The 15,397-nt window shown below is 64.4% G+C and overlaps 2 protein-coding genes across 11 annotated transcripts in view; both read right to left on the bottom strand.

The window, feature by feature from the left end:
• Positions 1-860: 860 nt before the first annotated feature.
• GAREM2 (GRB2 associated regulator of MAPK1 subtype 2) lies at positions 861-7,361 on the bottom strand. The gene is made up of 6 exons (XM_086875298.1): positions 7,192-7,361; positions 5,716-5,856; positions 4,262-4,392; positions 2,597-3,703; positions 1,955-2,118; positions 861-1,851 (listed from the first exon to the last, which is right to left on the bottom strand). Exons 1-6 carry the CDS (start codon positions 7,301-7,303, stop codon positions 1,038-1,040), a joined length of 2,469 nt encoding a protein of 822 aa, XP_086731424.1. The 5' UTR covers positions 7,304-7,361; the 3' UTR covers positions 861-1,037.
• A 2,863-nt stretch (positions 7,362-10,224) lies between these two features.
• Positions 10,225-15,397, bottom strand: part of RAB10 (RAB10, member RAS oncogene family) — a 45,896-nt gene continuing 40,723 nt past the window's right edge. Inside the window, exons 6-9 of one of the 10 annotated variants that reach the window (XM_086875295.1) lie at positions 12,208-13,999; positions 11,939-12,120; positions 11,581-11,876; positions 10,225-11,521 (exon numbers count right to left, since the gene is read on the bottom strand). In XM_086875295.1, coding sequence (XP_086731421.1) covers positions 13,916-13,999 — 84 coding nt within the window. In that variant the 3' untranslated portion in view covers positions 10,225-11,521; positions 11,581-11,876; positions 11,939-12,120; positions 12,208-13,915. Of the gene's footprint in view, positions 15,375-15,397 lie in introns of those variants that run through there. The other 9 variants (XM_086875296.1, XM_086875294.1, XM_086875293.1 and 6 more) reach the window with 9 other exon arrangements.

The following is a 15,397-nucleotide window of genomic DNA, read 5'->3' as shown; positions in this document are numbered from 1 at the left end:
TTTGGACTCCTGGTTCTCCTCCTGTCTCCCTGAGGGAACGGCTTGAGTTGGGATCGACTGGTTCAGGCAGTGCCCTGGGGTTCTGTCCATGGCATGCTGGGTCCCGTGGAGGGGCAGGATTGCAGCAGCACAGGGCAAAGCAGTGTCACCTCTGCTGTCACTCAGGGGCTGTGAGGAGCCTCTAGCTCCCTCTGCCACGGGGTGATCCTGGCAGATGGACCCGCCTGTAATTGCAGATGGAGCAGCCAAAGGCCAGAAGGGCCCCCCATGGGGAGAGATCAAGTTAAACTAAAAGGCTTTAAATCTCCGGGCACCTGTCACTGGCCTGCCCCCCCTCCCTGCCTTCCTTTCCAGCTTCAAGCCATTTTCCTGCTCCCTGGCAGGTCTTGGGCCAGGAGCTGAATGCTGCTGCTCTTCATGTCACTTCTCCCTGTCTTTCAAAGCTCCCAGACCAAAACTGGGACAAGACATCATCTCATTGCCTCTTCTGAGTTCTGGGGGAGGCACAGGGCTGGTAGCCAGCCTTCAGCCCCCCTGGGGAGTTCAGCATTCCCAGGACCTGCCCCTGCTCTGGGAGCTGCTGCTGCTGCTTGCCCAGATGTGCCTGGGGCTCTCTCAGACCAAGGGCGCTTCCTTGCAGCCTGTGGGATCCCCCCAGGATCATCTGCCCTTGGAGGAGGACATGAATCCCTTCCCAAGAGATGGGAAGGGTCTTGCAGGGAGGGGAGAAACCCCTCGGAGCATCCATCCTCCCCCCTTCCCCTCCTCCCCGAGCAAGGGCCTTCTCTGGGAGCTCATTAGTCTCCCGTACATTTATTATGCTAATCCACAAGGATTAAGTTAAACCAGTCGACGCAAAATCCAGTGTTTTCCAGCCCGTTGGGGCCAAAATTCCTGTCCAGTGTTAAAACGGGAAGAGGGAAGGGCTGGGCGGTGGGGAGGGAGAACCTGCAGCATCAAAGAGGGGCAGGAGCGGGGCCACCCGGAGCCGGGTGAACTTGGGGACCCCCCCCGTGCCGGGGGTCCCTAGTGTGGCACTAGATCTTGGGGCGCCAGCCCTTGATGAACTGCATGATCTTCTTCACCTGGAGCTTGGTGAGGCGGAAGTCGTCGGCCAGGATCTCCTCGCTGAGCTGCACGAAGATGCTGCCGTCGATGCGCTCCCGGGCGAAGAAGCTCACGACGTCCTCGGAGAGGCCGATGAAGCGCAGGCACTTGGACACCTCCTCCAGCGACAGCGCCGACAGGTCGGCGGGCGGCAGCCAGGCCGGGCTGTCCCCGCTGGGCCGGGGGGCGGCCGGGGGCGCTGCCCCATCGCCCCGCGCTGCCGGCGGCACCTCGATGACCCCCTGGGCCAGGTACAGGCGGGTGACGCCCTCGGCCCCTCGCAGGACCGCGGGGGACAGCGGGGCCGCCCCCCGGATGACGATGCCGTCCCCGTCCAAGCCCTTGGGGGGCCGAGGGGGGACCGCCGGCTCCTCGGCGGGGGCGAAGGGCTCCGGCGAGGAGGAGGAGGAGGGCGCGGCCGGGGCCGAAGGCGCTTTGGGCCACTCGGGGCTCTCCGGCCACTCGGCCGGGCCGGCGAAGGGGTTGAGCGCCCCGAAAGGTGCAAAGCGCTTTTGGGGGTGCGGGGGCTTGAGGCGGGGGCAGCTGCGGAAGGGCTGCAGCGGCGGCTCGGCCCCCGGCTCGGGGAACGCGCAGGGCTCGGAGCAGGAGCTGGGCGCGGGCTGGGCGGGGGGCAGCGCCCGCCCGGGGGGCTCGGCGGCCTTGCAGTCGGCCCAGGTGCAGGGGTAGCAGTACAGCGAGTAGGCGTCGGGAGAGGGCGAGGCGCTGCCGCTCCGCGGGACCGACCTGCGGGGAGCGGGGCAGAGTCACCATCACCCCGGAGCGCTGTCCCCATCCCCGGGCTGCAGGAGCCACCCCCGCCCAGCCCGGGGTCCCCAGAGCCACTCACCCGTCGTGGAGCCCCGAGGAGTAGTAGGAGAGGCTGGGGCTGGGCGAGGGCGCGGGTGCCAGCTTCGGGCAGCGCAGGGGGGCCGGGGGGCTGCAGGGGGCCGGGGGGCGGCTGCCCCGGGGCGGCACCGGGGGCGCGTTCAGCAGCCGGCACTCCTCCTTCACCTGCAACCGAGGCAGCGCCGTCAGGGCCCCGGGGCGAGCTGGGGATCCCCGCGGCTGGAGGGGCGAGGGGGAGCTCGGGGACAGCCGGTCCTGCCGAACCACGAAGCTCCGGGTGCAAATGGGGAGACTCGGGGCCCTCCTTCCCCGTGGAGACCAAAATATTGGGGTGCCCCGTGGTGAAGGGGAGCCTGAAATTTTGGGTGCCCCCTTGTGTAGGGAAGCGCAGAGGGTCTGGGTACCCCACGGTTCCGGGCAGCCCGAGAGCTTCAGGCGCTCGATGGTGCAGAGAGCCCCGGGGAGCCGCGGGTACCGCGGTACGAGGGTGTCCCTGAGGATCTGGTGATGGGGAACTGAGCTCTGAGGATCTGGGTGACCACGCAGAGCCGGGGAGGGACCCCGGGGCCAGGGGACAGGGACGGGGTCGGGGCTGGCCTTGCCATGCCACCGCCGGTCCCTGGGGACAGCAGCGGGCTCTTACCGCCTCCGATTTGGGTGGCACGGGGGGCGGGGTGTCCCCGCCGGGCTCGTCCCCGGGGCGCTGCGGGGAGCCCAGCGGGGTGACAGCCCCGAAGGAGACCAGGTCCGGCCGGCCGCCGGTGCTGCCCAGCTCGCAGCAGCCCTCAGGGCTGGGATTGCTCCACAGCTCCTCGTAGGGAATCTCCAGCGGCTCCTGAGTCCTGAATTCGGGCTCGGCCCAGTCGGGCGTCATGTACTCCCGCTCGGGCTCGGGGAAGTCGGGCAGCGGCGGGCGCGGGGTGCCCCCGCCGAGGCCCCGCGGTCCCTGGCAGCGGGCGGGGGGCTCCCGGGGACCCCCGGAGCCGCAGGCACAGAGCGAGAGGCGCTGCAGGGGCCGGCTGAGCTCCTCGCGGCCGCGGCCGGGCAGACACAGCCGCAGGCGCCGCGGGCTCGCACATTCCTCCAGGAGGTCCGGCTTGGCCTCCCGCACGGCCCGCGAGTACTCGTCGGGGTTGAAGCGGTCGTGGCAATACGCGGCGCTGTCCCGCAGCAGCTTCTCCAGCTGCGGGTCGCCGGCCAGCAGCCCCTCGGGCAGCTGGAAGCGGGGCATGTCGGTGAGCAGCAGAAAGTGGAAGGGCACCAGCTCCTCCCGGCGCAGGATGCAGCACAGCACCACCGTCTTGGAGATGATGCTGACCAGCTTGTAGCAGTGGCCCTCGCGGATGGCGTGCAGGTCGTAGGGGTTGCGGGCGGGCCGGCTGGGCACGGCCACGTTGACGGGCAGCCTGACCTTCTCGATGATGCTGCGGATGGTGTGCTCGCCCTCCTGCAGCCGCAGCTCCAGCGGGCTGCGCGTGCTGAAGCGGCCCTTGCACTGGAAGGGCAGGCTGAGGCTCTCGTTGGTGCGGTGGTTCATGCAGATCAGACACGGCATCTTGCCCTTCACCTGCCGCGCCCCCGCCGCCGGCGCCGCCTTGCCCAGCTTGCGCAGGAGGCTGTTGAAGCGCGACTTCTCCTTCACCGTCTTGGCGCACAGGATCTCCGCTTGCCCCATCAGCGTCAGCTCGTCCCCCGCGTTCAGCGTGAAGTTGTAAACCTCGCTGTCCTCGCTGAACTCCCCCGACACCACCTGCCCGCGACAGCCCCAACGTGGCACCCGCTGCCCTGCCCCGGGCCGCCGACACCCCGCCACCCTCCCTGAGGTGTCCCCACCATCCCTGACACCCCGCCACCCTCCCTGATGTGTCCCCACCATCCCTGAGGTGTCCCCACCATCCCTGACACCCCGCCATCCTCCCTGATGTGTCCCCACCATCCCTGAGGTGTCCCAAACATCCCTGACACCCCGCCACCCTCCCTGAGGTGTCCCAAACATCCCTGATGTGTCCCCACCATCCCTGCCACCCTGCCACCCTCCCTGATGTGTCCCCACCATCCCTGATGTGTCCCCTCCATCCCTGACATCCCATCACCCTCCCTGACATCCCATCACTGTTCCTGATGCTCCACCACCACTCCCTGCTGCCCCACCATCCTCTCCTGATGTCCCACCAACCCCCAAGGTCCCTGTTGCCTCGCCCCTACTCCCCAGTGCTCCCCTCCTGCCCCACCACTGTCCTCGGTGTCCCCTGACATCCCACCGGTGTCCCCCGCTGTCCCAGCCCCGTCCCCTGCCGTCCCCCGGGACCTTCACGCTGAAGGTGATGGCCTCCATGACGAAGATGCGGTCTGGGAAGATGCTGGCCACCTCCTCCACGCTGTTGAAGTACTGCACGGGCTCACGGAGGTCCCGGTCCTGGTCCAGCAGCTTGAACTTCCCTGCGGGGACCCCCGAGCCCACCGAGGTGAGAGGAGCCCGACTGCTCACAGGGACCTGCTGTCCCCCCCCCGGGGCCACACAGCCCTTCATGGGGGGCAGCCAGCCCGGAGGCAGCCGGGGGTCCCCAGCACAACTTTGGGGCCACTCCCGTGGGCTTTGCCGATGTCCAAGTGCTGCAAGGGGGACCCCAGAGCGTCCCCCGGCCCTGCAGCCCCACCCCAGCAGCAGCTGGGGGTTTCGGGGTGTCTCAGCAGTGCCACTCGGCACCCCCAGAGCTGCAGGGACTCCCCAAAAGCCTTCCTGTGAATGGAAGAACACTCCCGGGGCAGCCCGGATTGCGAGGGGTGCCCGCTGCCCCCCGGGATCCCGTGCCGGGACAGGGAGCGGGGAGGGAGCGCGCAGGACAGGGGGAAAGGCAGGAACGGGAGCGGGGGAGCCGCAGCCGCAGCCAAACCACCGGCATCGGCTGCCGGCCACGGACCTGACGGGAATATTAATCCCGGCCGGCGGAGCTGGGACAGCGGAGCTCCTCGCTTGGCTCCGGGGGCACCCGAGGCTGGAGCCGGCTCAGCCCCACATGCCGGAGCACCGCTGGCCACGGCCGAGCCCCCGAACGCTGTTAACACACTGCCCAGCCCCCTCCATCCCCCGGGGGACGGGTGATTAACCCCTCCCCCTCTCCATTTCCCATTATTTATTTATTAGCAGGACTCATTACCGCCATGGAGCACTTAGAGGGGTCATTAAGGCTCCGGCGGCTGCCGGCAGAGGCAGCTCAGCACCTTCGTCTGCACTGCCAGCCCCAACCCAGCCCCATCCTCATCCTCATCCTCATCCTCATCCTCATCCTCATCCTCATCCTCATCCTCATCCTCATCCTCATCCTCATCTCATCCTCATCCCATCCTCATCCTCATCCTCATCCTCATCCTCATCCTCATCCTCATCCTCATCTTCATCCTCATCCCATCCTCATCCTCATCCTCATCCCATCCTCATCCTCATCCTCATCCTCATCCTCATCCCATCCTCATCCTCATCCCCATCCCATCCCATCCCATCCTCATCCTCATCCTCATCCCATCCCATCCCATCCTCATCCTCATCCTCATCCTCATCTCATCCCATCCCATCCCATCCCAATTCCCATCCCCATCCCTGCCAGCCCCCTCTGCAGCCCCTGCAGCTCTGCCAGGGGTGGGGGCAGCCCCCAAACCAGAGCATCTCCTACCCCAGGCTGGACCTTACTGGAGCAGCCCCTCGGGCGGGTCCCGGCCCTGCTGGCCCAGGGACCCCATTCCCGTTGTCCCCAGCCCCCCCACCTGGGTACTGGAGCGGGATGTCGATTTTGGGCCCGATGACGTAGTGGCCCTCCTCCAGGCTGTGAGCTGTCACCGTGGTCCACTGCCGGCACGAGTGGACCAGAAGCACGTCCTGGGCTGTCACCCCCTCCACGCGCTCACCTGCGGGGGGACAGGGCTGTCACCAGCGCCAGCCGCCCCCGCCCCCCGGCGCCGCTGCCCGGCCGGAGCGAGGGATGAGCAGGTGCCGCTGCCAAGAGCCGCCAGTTGCCCAGGAAACAATTTCTTTGTCCCCCCTGAAAAGCTGCAGCCGCCGCAAACAAGAAGTTTATTGAGTCGGGGCCGGCGCAGGCCCCCCCGGGAGCCCTCCAGAACAGCGGCACCCCGACCCCCCCGGCACCCCCGGCCCCCGGGACGGGCCCTGCTCCGCGGGGTCCCCCTGCACCCCCCGGCCCCACCCAGCCCGGCCGGGGGGTCACAGGCAGCCCCCCCAGCCAGGCCGTGTCCCAGGGAGCGCGGGGAGGGGACACGGTGGCTCCCGGCCCCTGCCAGCCTGGTGCCAGCACCTCCAGAGTGTCACCCGGGAAGGGTCACGGGGGGGAAAGCGCTGGGCCGTGGCTGGGGACAGTGGGAGCAGCCTGAGATCCACAACTTCCCCCCTCACATCCCCACGGGGCAGGAGCCCAGGGACCCCCCTGAGGGGCAGCCCCCGGCCCCCCAGTCCCCCTCCCCCCTCCGGAAGGATCCGACCAGAGCAGCCCTGGAGCCGGGACAGCAGCTTGGGCTCACCTGGCCCCAGCCTTCCTCCCTTCCTCCCTCCCTCCCTCCTCCTCAGCACTCCAGACTCCTTCCTTCTCCTGCTCCCTCCAGTCCTTCTCCTCTTCATCCCTTCAGCCTCTTCCAGCCTGCTCTACACCCCTCCAGCCTTCCTCTCTCCCCCCACATCCTCCTCACTTCTCCAGTCACCATTCCTTCTCCTCGCCTCTCTCTTTCCTATCTTATTCTTCATCCCTCCACTCTCCACCTCTCCCTCCAAGCCTTCCTCCTCCTCACTCTCAAGCCTTTTTCACTTCCTCATCCCTCCACCGCTCCCCGCTCCTCATCACTCCAGTCTCCCTCCCTCCTCTTCGTCTCCCCAGACTTTCTCCCTCCCGCTCCCTGGTCCCTTCGTCCTTCGTCTCTTCCTTTCCCTCATCACTCCAACCTCCCTCCCTCCTCGTCCTCACTCTCCAGCCTTCCTCCCTCCCTCCCCATCCCTCCGCCTTCCACCCCTCCCTCCTCCTCATCACTCCATCCTTTCTCCCTCCTCCTCATCACTCCAGCCTCACTCTCTGTCCCTCCATCCTCCCTCCCTCCCTCCCCTGGTCCCTCCAGCCTTCCTCCCACCCTCCTCCTCCTCCCCATCACTCCAACCTCCCTCCCTCCTCCTCCTCCTCCTCCTCCTTCTCGTCCCTCCAGTCTTCATCCCCCTCTCGTGTCCTCCCCCTGCGGGCTCACCCTGCCCGAGGCAGACGAGGGTGGGCAGGCGGCACTGGCTGACGATGGCGTCGAGGGGCAGCGCCGCGGGGCTCCAGCGGAGCCGGGCCAGCCCCGCCGCCAGCTTCTCCATCGCATCGCGGCTCAGGCCGGCCCCGGGCCGGGCTCCATCGCCGCCGCCGCCGGGCCGGGGCCGGGGCCGGGGGCGGGGGGCGGCGGGAGCGGGGCAGGAGGAGCCGCCCCCCGCCCGCCCCCGGCCCCTCCTGCCCGCCCGCCCCGGCAGGCGGAACCCCCCGGCAGGGGCGGGGGAGGCGGCGGCGGGCGGGGACCCCCGTGCGGGACATCCCCCGGGAGCGGGCATCCCCCGGGAGTGGACATCCCCCGGGAGCGGGTATCCCCCCAGGGCCGGGTATCCCCCCAGGGCCGGGTATCCCCCAGGTCCGGGTATCCCCCGGGAGCGGGTATCCCCCCCCCGCCCGGGTATCCCCCAGGGCCGGGTATCCCCCCCGCCCGGGTATCCCCCCCGCCCGGGTATCCCCCAGGGCCGTGTATCCCCCCCGCCCGGGTATCCCCCAGGGCCGTGTATCCCCCCCGCCCGGGTATCCCCCCAGGGCCGGGTATCCCCCAGGGCCGGGTATCCCCCAGGGCCGGGTATCCCCCCCGCCCGGGTATCCCCCCAGAGCCGTGTATCCCCCCAGGGCCGGGTATCCCCCAGGGCCGGGTATCCCCCCAGAGCCGTGTATCCCCCCCGCCCGGGTATCCCCCGCTCCGGGCTGTCCGTGGCTCCGGCCGCACCCTCGGGATCGGGGGGCGCTCAGCCCCGGCTCGCTCCGGCTCCGGGGGTTCGGCTCTCTCTGCCCCCCGAGGGAAGGGGACGGGGGGCGCCCCGGGGACCCTCTGCCCATCCCGCCCCGCTGCTGGAGGCGCGGAGTGGCCGGGAGCTGCCGGGGGTCCCGAGCGGGGGCTGCGGGGAGCGCAGGGGGGACGCGGGGACCCCGATGCCGCCGCACAGCCCCAGGTCCCGGCCGGGACCCCCCTCCCGGCGCTGCCGCCCGGACGCGGAGCCCAAATGGCACCGGGAGGGGGGGGCAGGGACATCACAGCCGGGGGGAGCCTCGGCACGGACATCGCCGTCACCCCGGGCGGGGACTCCGCACCCTGGGGACTCCCGGCCACCCTGAGCTGGGGACACGGGACCCGGAGGGTCGCTCACATCCCGGGGGGGCGGAGAGGCCCCGGTCCCGCTCTGCAGCGTCTCGTCCGGGCCCCCCCTCCCCGGTCCTTCGCTGGCTGCATCCCGGCTCCCTGCGCCGCTGGAGACCGGGCTGAGGAGGATGAAGGAGTGGAGGAAGCAGCGAGTGCCTGCAGGGCCAGTGTCCGGCCCTGGGGACGTGTCACCGTGTGCTGTCCCCTGCCCCCGCCACTGTCCCCCGAGCCGAGCACAAGGGGGAGGCTGCCGGACAGGACAGAGCAGGGATTGGATGGAGCAGAGGTGGAATCGTGAAAGGGATGAAGCAGAAGCGGGGAAGGAGTAGGGATGGGATGAGCCAGGGATGGGGAAGGAACAGGGAAAACGATGGAACAGCTGTAGGGAAGGAGCAGGGACGGGAAAGGAGCAGGGGAAGGGAGGGAACAGCTGTAGAGAAGAAGGAACAGGGAAGGGCACGTATGGAACAGAACAGGGATAGGATGGAGCTGGGATGGGGATGGAGCTGGGATGGGGATGGAGCCGGGATGGGGATGAGGATGGAGCCGGGATGGAGCTGGGATGGAGCCGGGATGGAGCCGGGATGGGGTTGGAGCCGGGATGGAGCCGGGATGGAGCCGGGATGGGGATGGAGCCGGGATGGGGACAGCAAGCAGGATGCAGCAGTGGGAGGAGGATGGGGAAAGACCCAAGCAGCACTTGACAGCGGGTGACAGGGACAAGCAGAACGCCGGGAGCTGCTGGATGGCGTCCATGGGGGAAGGTCCCTGCCAGGGCCCCCCTCTCCCAGCTGGGAATTTCCCCCCCAAATCCCCCACCCAGGGATGGCTGTGCGGGGCTCCCGCCCCATGAGGGAGGGTTTGGGGTCGCTGAGCTGCTCCCCACGGCCTCGCCCCCTCCCAGGGACTGCCGAGGACCGCGGCCATGGAGCATTCCCAGCTTTATTCCCACCAGCGGCACAAAAACAGCCTCTCTCCAATCCCGGCGCCATGGGAACGGGGACACCATGGCAGCAGGGACACCGCGACACTGGGGACACCGCGGGAACAGGGACACCGCGACACTGGGGACACTGGGGGTACAGGGACACTGGATACAGGGACAGTGGGAACAGGGACACTGGGAACAGGGACACTGGGGGTACAGGGACACTGGGAACAGGGACACTGTGGGCACAGGGACACTGGGAACAGGGACACTGGGGGCACAGGGACACTGGGAACAGGGACACTGGGGGCACAGGGACACTGGGAACAGGGACACTGGGGGTACAGGGACACTGGGGGTACAGGGACACTGGGAACAGGGACAGTGGGAACAGGGACACCGTGGGTATGGGGACTCTGGGGGTACGGGGACTCTGGGGGTACAGGGACACTGGGGGCTCCCAGCTGAGGGGGCTGGAAAGGGCAGCTGAGGAAGGACACTGGCACACCCATGGGGGCTCCAGGAGAGCTGGAACAGCCCCCCCTGAGTCCCACCCAGGGCAGGGCCTGGGGCTGCAGAACGTGGCTTGGAACAGCTGCTCCCCAAGAAACGCTGGCAAAGGCCCTCTCCAAGCAAGGGCCCCAAAGGAGACCCCCAAGCCGGGTGTTCCCCCCCACGGGGGCTCCACGTCGGGATGGGGCAGCCTGGGACCCTCTGCTGCACTTCCCACCATCCTGCCCTTGGAAAATGCCTCCAGCAGCTTTGGAAAAGGCAGCAGGATCAGCTCTACCCCCAGCCAAACCAGTCCTGGTGGCCTGAAGGTTTGGGGAGGACTCATCCCACCTCCTCCAGGGACAGCCAGGGCTGGGCTCACTCCCACCAGAGCCAGAGGGAATTTAAGGGGCCTAGGAAGTCACCACTGCAAGTTTATAAAAGCTTTTATTTGCTCTTGGTACGACCAAGAATGGGACAGTGATCTTTTATACAATTTGATACAGTAAGTGGTACAAAAGAATGTGTTTTAAATAAAAAGCCAGAGTGGAGTAGCAAAAATATTAAAAGATTAAGTAAAAAATTGTCAGCATGGGAATTAATCCAAGACCTTGATGCTGTTTTATTCCACCGTCCGAGTCCGAGGGCACGAAGCGTGTGACACGGCCGTGGGACAGAGCCAAGCTCAGGTTTGGTTTAGCAGGACCAATTTCATCGTTTAACACTTTTTTGGTGACAAAAGGGCAGCGCTGAGCTCCCTCCGCGGGCAGGGCCGGGGCACGGAGGGGCTGTGACACCTCCCGCTGCCCTTCTCTACTCCACAGGGCTGGGGCTCCAAGCAGAGGTTGCACAAGCGCTTAGGTTGGAACTAGCAGGGAGTTGAGATACCAGCAGACATCAGGTTACTGCAAACTCCTCCGACATGATCGTTATTATTAATATTATTATTATTATTATTATTTTAGGGGATTTTTTTTCTCTGTTTTAGCATCGACACCGACTCGTGCTGCTCCCTCCTCCCGGCCCCGCCTGAGCCCCGCGGGTGCAGCTTGGACAGGAACAGAAACAGCCCCGATAGAAACAGAAACAGCCCCGATAGAAACAGAAACAGCCCCGATAGAAACAGAAACAGCCCCGATAGGAACAGCTCGGGTTTTATTGACGGCGAGGGGACAGCGAGTGGCACCAGCGAGAGGCCCGGGCTCTGCCTGTGCCTGCAATGGGCACAGCGTCTCCAAAGGTCACACACAGGGAGCAGAGCCCCTGCAAACAAATTAAAAGCTCAAGTTTAAAACAAGGATTATACAAAAAACCCCTCGATGTAGATTTCGCCGGTTTTTTTCCCTTTTTGATCACGTTAGAAAGTGCAGGTTTAGCCAAAAGTAGCCGGACTGTGTCCAGCGCTGAGCCCGACCTCAGCAGCCACTCGCCTGGGAAGGGTTAACACACACGGGGACAAAATGCCAACTACAGAGGGACAGGGACACACCTCGCTGGGTCCCCACACGGGAAGCGGCCGCTCCGGACCACGAGTTCCATGGTAAAACACCGTCATTTCATTAAAATTCACTCAGCGTTAGCGGCTGCGGCGAGGGCGGAGCGGGGCCGGTCCGGCTGCCACCCCCGCGGGCAGAGCGGGCACAGCTGGACCGGAGCGGGCACAGCTGGACCGGAGCGGGCACAGCTGGACCGGAGCGGGCACAACAGGACCCGGAGCGGGCACAGCTGGACCGGAGCGGGCACAGCTGGACCCGGAGCGGGCACAGCTGGACCGGAGCGGGCACAGCTGGGCACAACTGGGCACAACTGGGCAAAACTGGGCAAAACTGGGCCCGGAGCGGGCACAGCTGGACCGGAGCGGGCACAGCTGGACCGGAGCGGGCACAACTGGGCACAACTGGGCACAACCGGGCACAACTGGGCAAAACTGGGCCCGGAGCGGGCACAGCTGGACCAGAGCGGGCACAGCCGGGACCGGAGCGGGCACAGCTGGGCACAGCCGGGCACAACCGGGCACAGCCGGGCACAGCTGGGCACAACCGGACCCAGAGCGGGCACAGCTGGACTGGAGCGGGCACAGCTGGACCGGAGCGGGCACAGCTGGGCACAGCCGGGCACAACTGGGCACAGCTGGACCGGAGCGGGCACAACCGGGCACAACTGGGCACAACTGGGCCTAACCGGGACAGGAGCGGGCACAGCCGGGACAGGAGCGGGCACAGCCGGGACAGGAGCGGGCACAGCTGGACCGGAGCGGGCACAACCGGGCACAACTGGGCACAACTGGGCACAACTGGGCCTAACCGGGACAGGAGCGGGCACAGCTGGGCCCGGTCCCGCCGCCACCCCCGCGGCCGCAGCGGGGTTCGGGCGGCTGCGGCGGGTCCAGAGCGCGGGGCCGGGCTCGGAACCGGGCCGGGATTCACCACCGGGGACCCGCGGCCAGGGAGCCACGGCAGGACAGGACAAGGCCAGCAGGGCCGGTGACAGCGGCAGGACAGGGCCAGCAGGGCCAGCAGGGCCAGCAGGGCCGGTGACAGCGGCAGGACAGGGCCAGCAGGGCCAGCAGGGCCGGTGACAGTGACAGGACAGGGCCAGCAGGGCCGGTGACAGCGGCAGGACAGGGCCAGCAGGGCCAGCAGAGCCGGTGACAGCGGCAGGACAGGGCCAGCAGGGCCGGTGACAGCGGCAGGACAGGGCCAGCAGGGCCAGCAGGGCCAGCAGGGCCGGTGACAGCAGCAGGACAGGGCCAGCAGGGCCGGTGACAGTGACAGGACGGGACAGGGAGCGCTGGAACAGCCGCTCCATCCCGGCCAGGATCGCCCGCCGGGATCCGGGGCAGGGCTGGCCCAGCTCGGCTGCGGACGCTGGAAAGTGGAAAGTTTCCAGGGAGGTAATAAATGCAAGTGCCCAGTTTGTTTCCTTTCCTTTCCTTCTCTTTCCATCCAGTTCCGCTCAGGCTCGGCTCGGCCCCGCAGCCCTCGGAGCGGGGACAGGAGCTGGGAGCTCGCGTTAATGAACTGCTGTCAGTTTGGGAATCCACGTTATATTCATACACAGAAAGCAGACAACCACATCACCCTCCATAGAAACTAGTGCATGCAAATAACTCTTCCTTACGGGAAAGGCCGGGGCTAGGCGGGAGGAGGGAATCTCTAGTGACGGACAGGCCTAGGGGGGTTAGTAGGAATCTCAACGTTTTTTACCTCGGAAGCTAAATCAGTGCTTTGTATTAAATTTTTGGCAAACACACCGCGTTGCCATCCTTTCCATTAACACATCACACCATGGAGAAATGCAAATCGAAGCGGCATGCAGGCAAAAAGAACCCAAGGAAACAAAAAAAACCAAAAAACGAAACAAAACCAAAAATAAAAGAGCGGCAAAGTGAGAAAAAACAATGGCAGCGGGGAGAGCTGGGAAGGGCGGGATCGCCAAGAGGAGACACAGCAGGTTACATGGAGTTTGCTTTTGTTTTGCACCACCCTTTGTCCTCGATGCATGACACCAACGTTACAGAAAGCAACCACTACAGAGGTCAGGACTCAATGGCACGGGGGGATGGGATGTCTCCTGCACATGCTTCCACCAGAAAAGAGAAAAGAAAAGTGAAAATAAAAGTTCCTTTTTCCACATAAGGCACAGGACAAAGAAACCCCACTCACGGACTCAAGGCGAAAATGAAGTTTTTCCTGGCTCTTGCCTGATGCATCTAGAGAACATGGTGACTCAAGCACATGATCCATGACAGAAAATTCCACTGTTGTACAAAATCAATTGTTAATTCTAACCTTTATTCTTATACAATTTGCAGAAGAGAGTCGAGTATGATTGCTCTGGGGTTTAATGGCAGGAGGGACGGGGCTATAATACAACCCAAACGTAGTGGTGAGTTGAGCAGGGACATGGAAATGAAGTCACGGAGATGAATTTCCTATACATGTGTTGAGAAAATTGGAGTAGGCAAAGCTGTCCTAGCCTGGAAAACCAAGGGGAGGCAGGAGCTCGTTAAGATGAGGAACAAAAACATTGGTTTCAGGTTAAAAAACGGGCAGAGTGGTTTGTTTTGCAGCGAGAAAAAAGGGGCGGTGGATGGCGATTGGTGAGAGAGGAGAAGGTTCAGCAGCACTTGCTCTTCCAGCCCGTCACCCCACCGCCACTGCTGATATCTACATTTTCACTGTTGGGCTCTTTTACAGGGGTCTGCAAGGAAACAAGTGAACACAGTTAGATGGTTCTGGAGATCCCCAGGAAAACACTGGGAGCTGGGGAGCCAGCGGCTCACAGGGACTGACGTCACCAGATGAAACTGGGAGTCAGCTGTGCACAAAGAGCTCCACAGAAACGCAGGGAATCCTCCCCCCACTCCAGCACAAATGTGCAAAATCAATTTCAGTTGATTTTTTTTTTTCCCTCTCTTTGGTTTGTTTTAAATAAACAACTGGAAAGCTGAAAAAAAACCCCAATGCTTGAACTGGGATCACCCCAAAGTCAACTGGAACTATTTTAGGTCCTGCACACAGAGCCAACGCTGGGTCTGGTGGAGTGAGGAAATCCCAGCCTTACAAATAACACAAGCTGAACTCAAATTATGTGAACTAATGACCTCCAAAAACCACAACTTTTATGGATAAACTGGGCTTGTTCCCAGCCTCTGCTCCCTGCTCCTGGGACAGCAGCTCCCGAGGAACAGGGGACACACAGGCTCCTCCTTGTCACAGGATGAACTTGGTGACCAAAGCCAAAACCCCACTCCAGTGGTTTGATCCAAAACCATCTACTGGCTGGTTGGAAAGGAACCTAAACCCTCAGCACACTTCAGTCTCCACATTTCTGTTTTAACTTTCTCACAGCCTTGCAAAAGAACCCCTGGGATAATGACAGAGGCCAAAAATGAAGATTTAAGGCCCAAAGGTTGGTATGGTTTATAGCCTCACCTCCTGTCCACCAAAGGCCAGGGATTTTCACCCATTTATCACAAGAAGCTTGTCAAAAACCCATTAGGAAGTGACTGAGAACTGCAGTGCCAGCTGATGGCACTATCCACAGCATCCACACGGGAGAGGGAGGAAGGCAGGGATGAGACAGGCTCAGGATGGGGCTCATTTGTGTAGGAACAGGAACACGAGTGCCAGGTTGGCCAACCCACATGTCTGGGGCTCCAGAGAGTTTCCATGACCTGCTCCTGGGCAGGAATGCTCCAGCACAGGGGTTTCTGTGTACACTGAGATTCTGTGATTCCTCGGCCATGGAACCACATCCCACGGAAACGGCCCCGGAGCCGCACACAGATCCAACCCAGCTCAGTCCTGCAACACCTCAGTGGCACCTGCAGGAAGCTGCTGCATTCTGCACTCATGACAGAGCTCATGGCCACAGGTACAGCAGCTCTGGGCACACAGGGATCTGCTACAGGCCATGGAGACAACCTGGGGTGGCAGCAGGTGGCAGTGCCCGTCCCCTGTGCTGGCACTGCTGGGGCACCTCCAGTGCTGGGGGCAGCTCTGGGCTCCTCCTGACACGAGAGCCCTGGAGGGGCTGGAGCGTGTCCAGGGCAGGGAACGGAGCTGGGAAGGGGCTGGAGCGTGTCCAGGGCAGGGA

This window comes from Cyanistes caeruleus, chromosome 2 (assembly GCF_971803275.1).
Source record: "Cyanistes caeruleus chromosome 2, bCyaCae1.hap1.1, whole genome shotgun sequence".
In the NCBI taxonomy this organism is placed as follows: domain Eukaryota; kingdom Metazoa; phylum Chordata; class Aves; order Passeriformes; family Paridae; genus Cyanistes; species Cyanistes caeruleus.
Note: the sequence above shows the minus strand (reverse complement) of the source record. Positions and strands in the feature narration are given on the sequence as shown.

Bases quoted from the DNA above. Each gene is read 5' to 3' on its own strand.
- GAREM2 (XM_086875298.1), bottom strand. From the start codon at position 7,303: ATGGAGAAGCTGGCGGCGGGGCTGGCCCGGCTCCGCTGGAGCCCCGCG. The intron at 3,704-4,261 runs GTCCCGGGGGAC...TGTCGCGGGCAG, and splicing joins CCATCACCTTCAGCGTGAAG to GTGGTGTCGGGGGAGTTCAG. The intron at 2,119-2,596 runs GTAAGAGCCCGC...CCTCGGTTGCAG, and splicing joins TGCCACCCAAATCGGAGGCG to GTGAAGGAGGAGTGCCGGCT.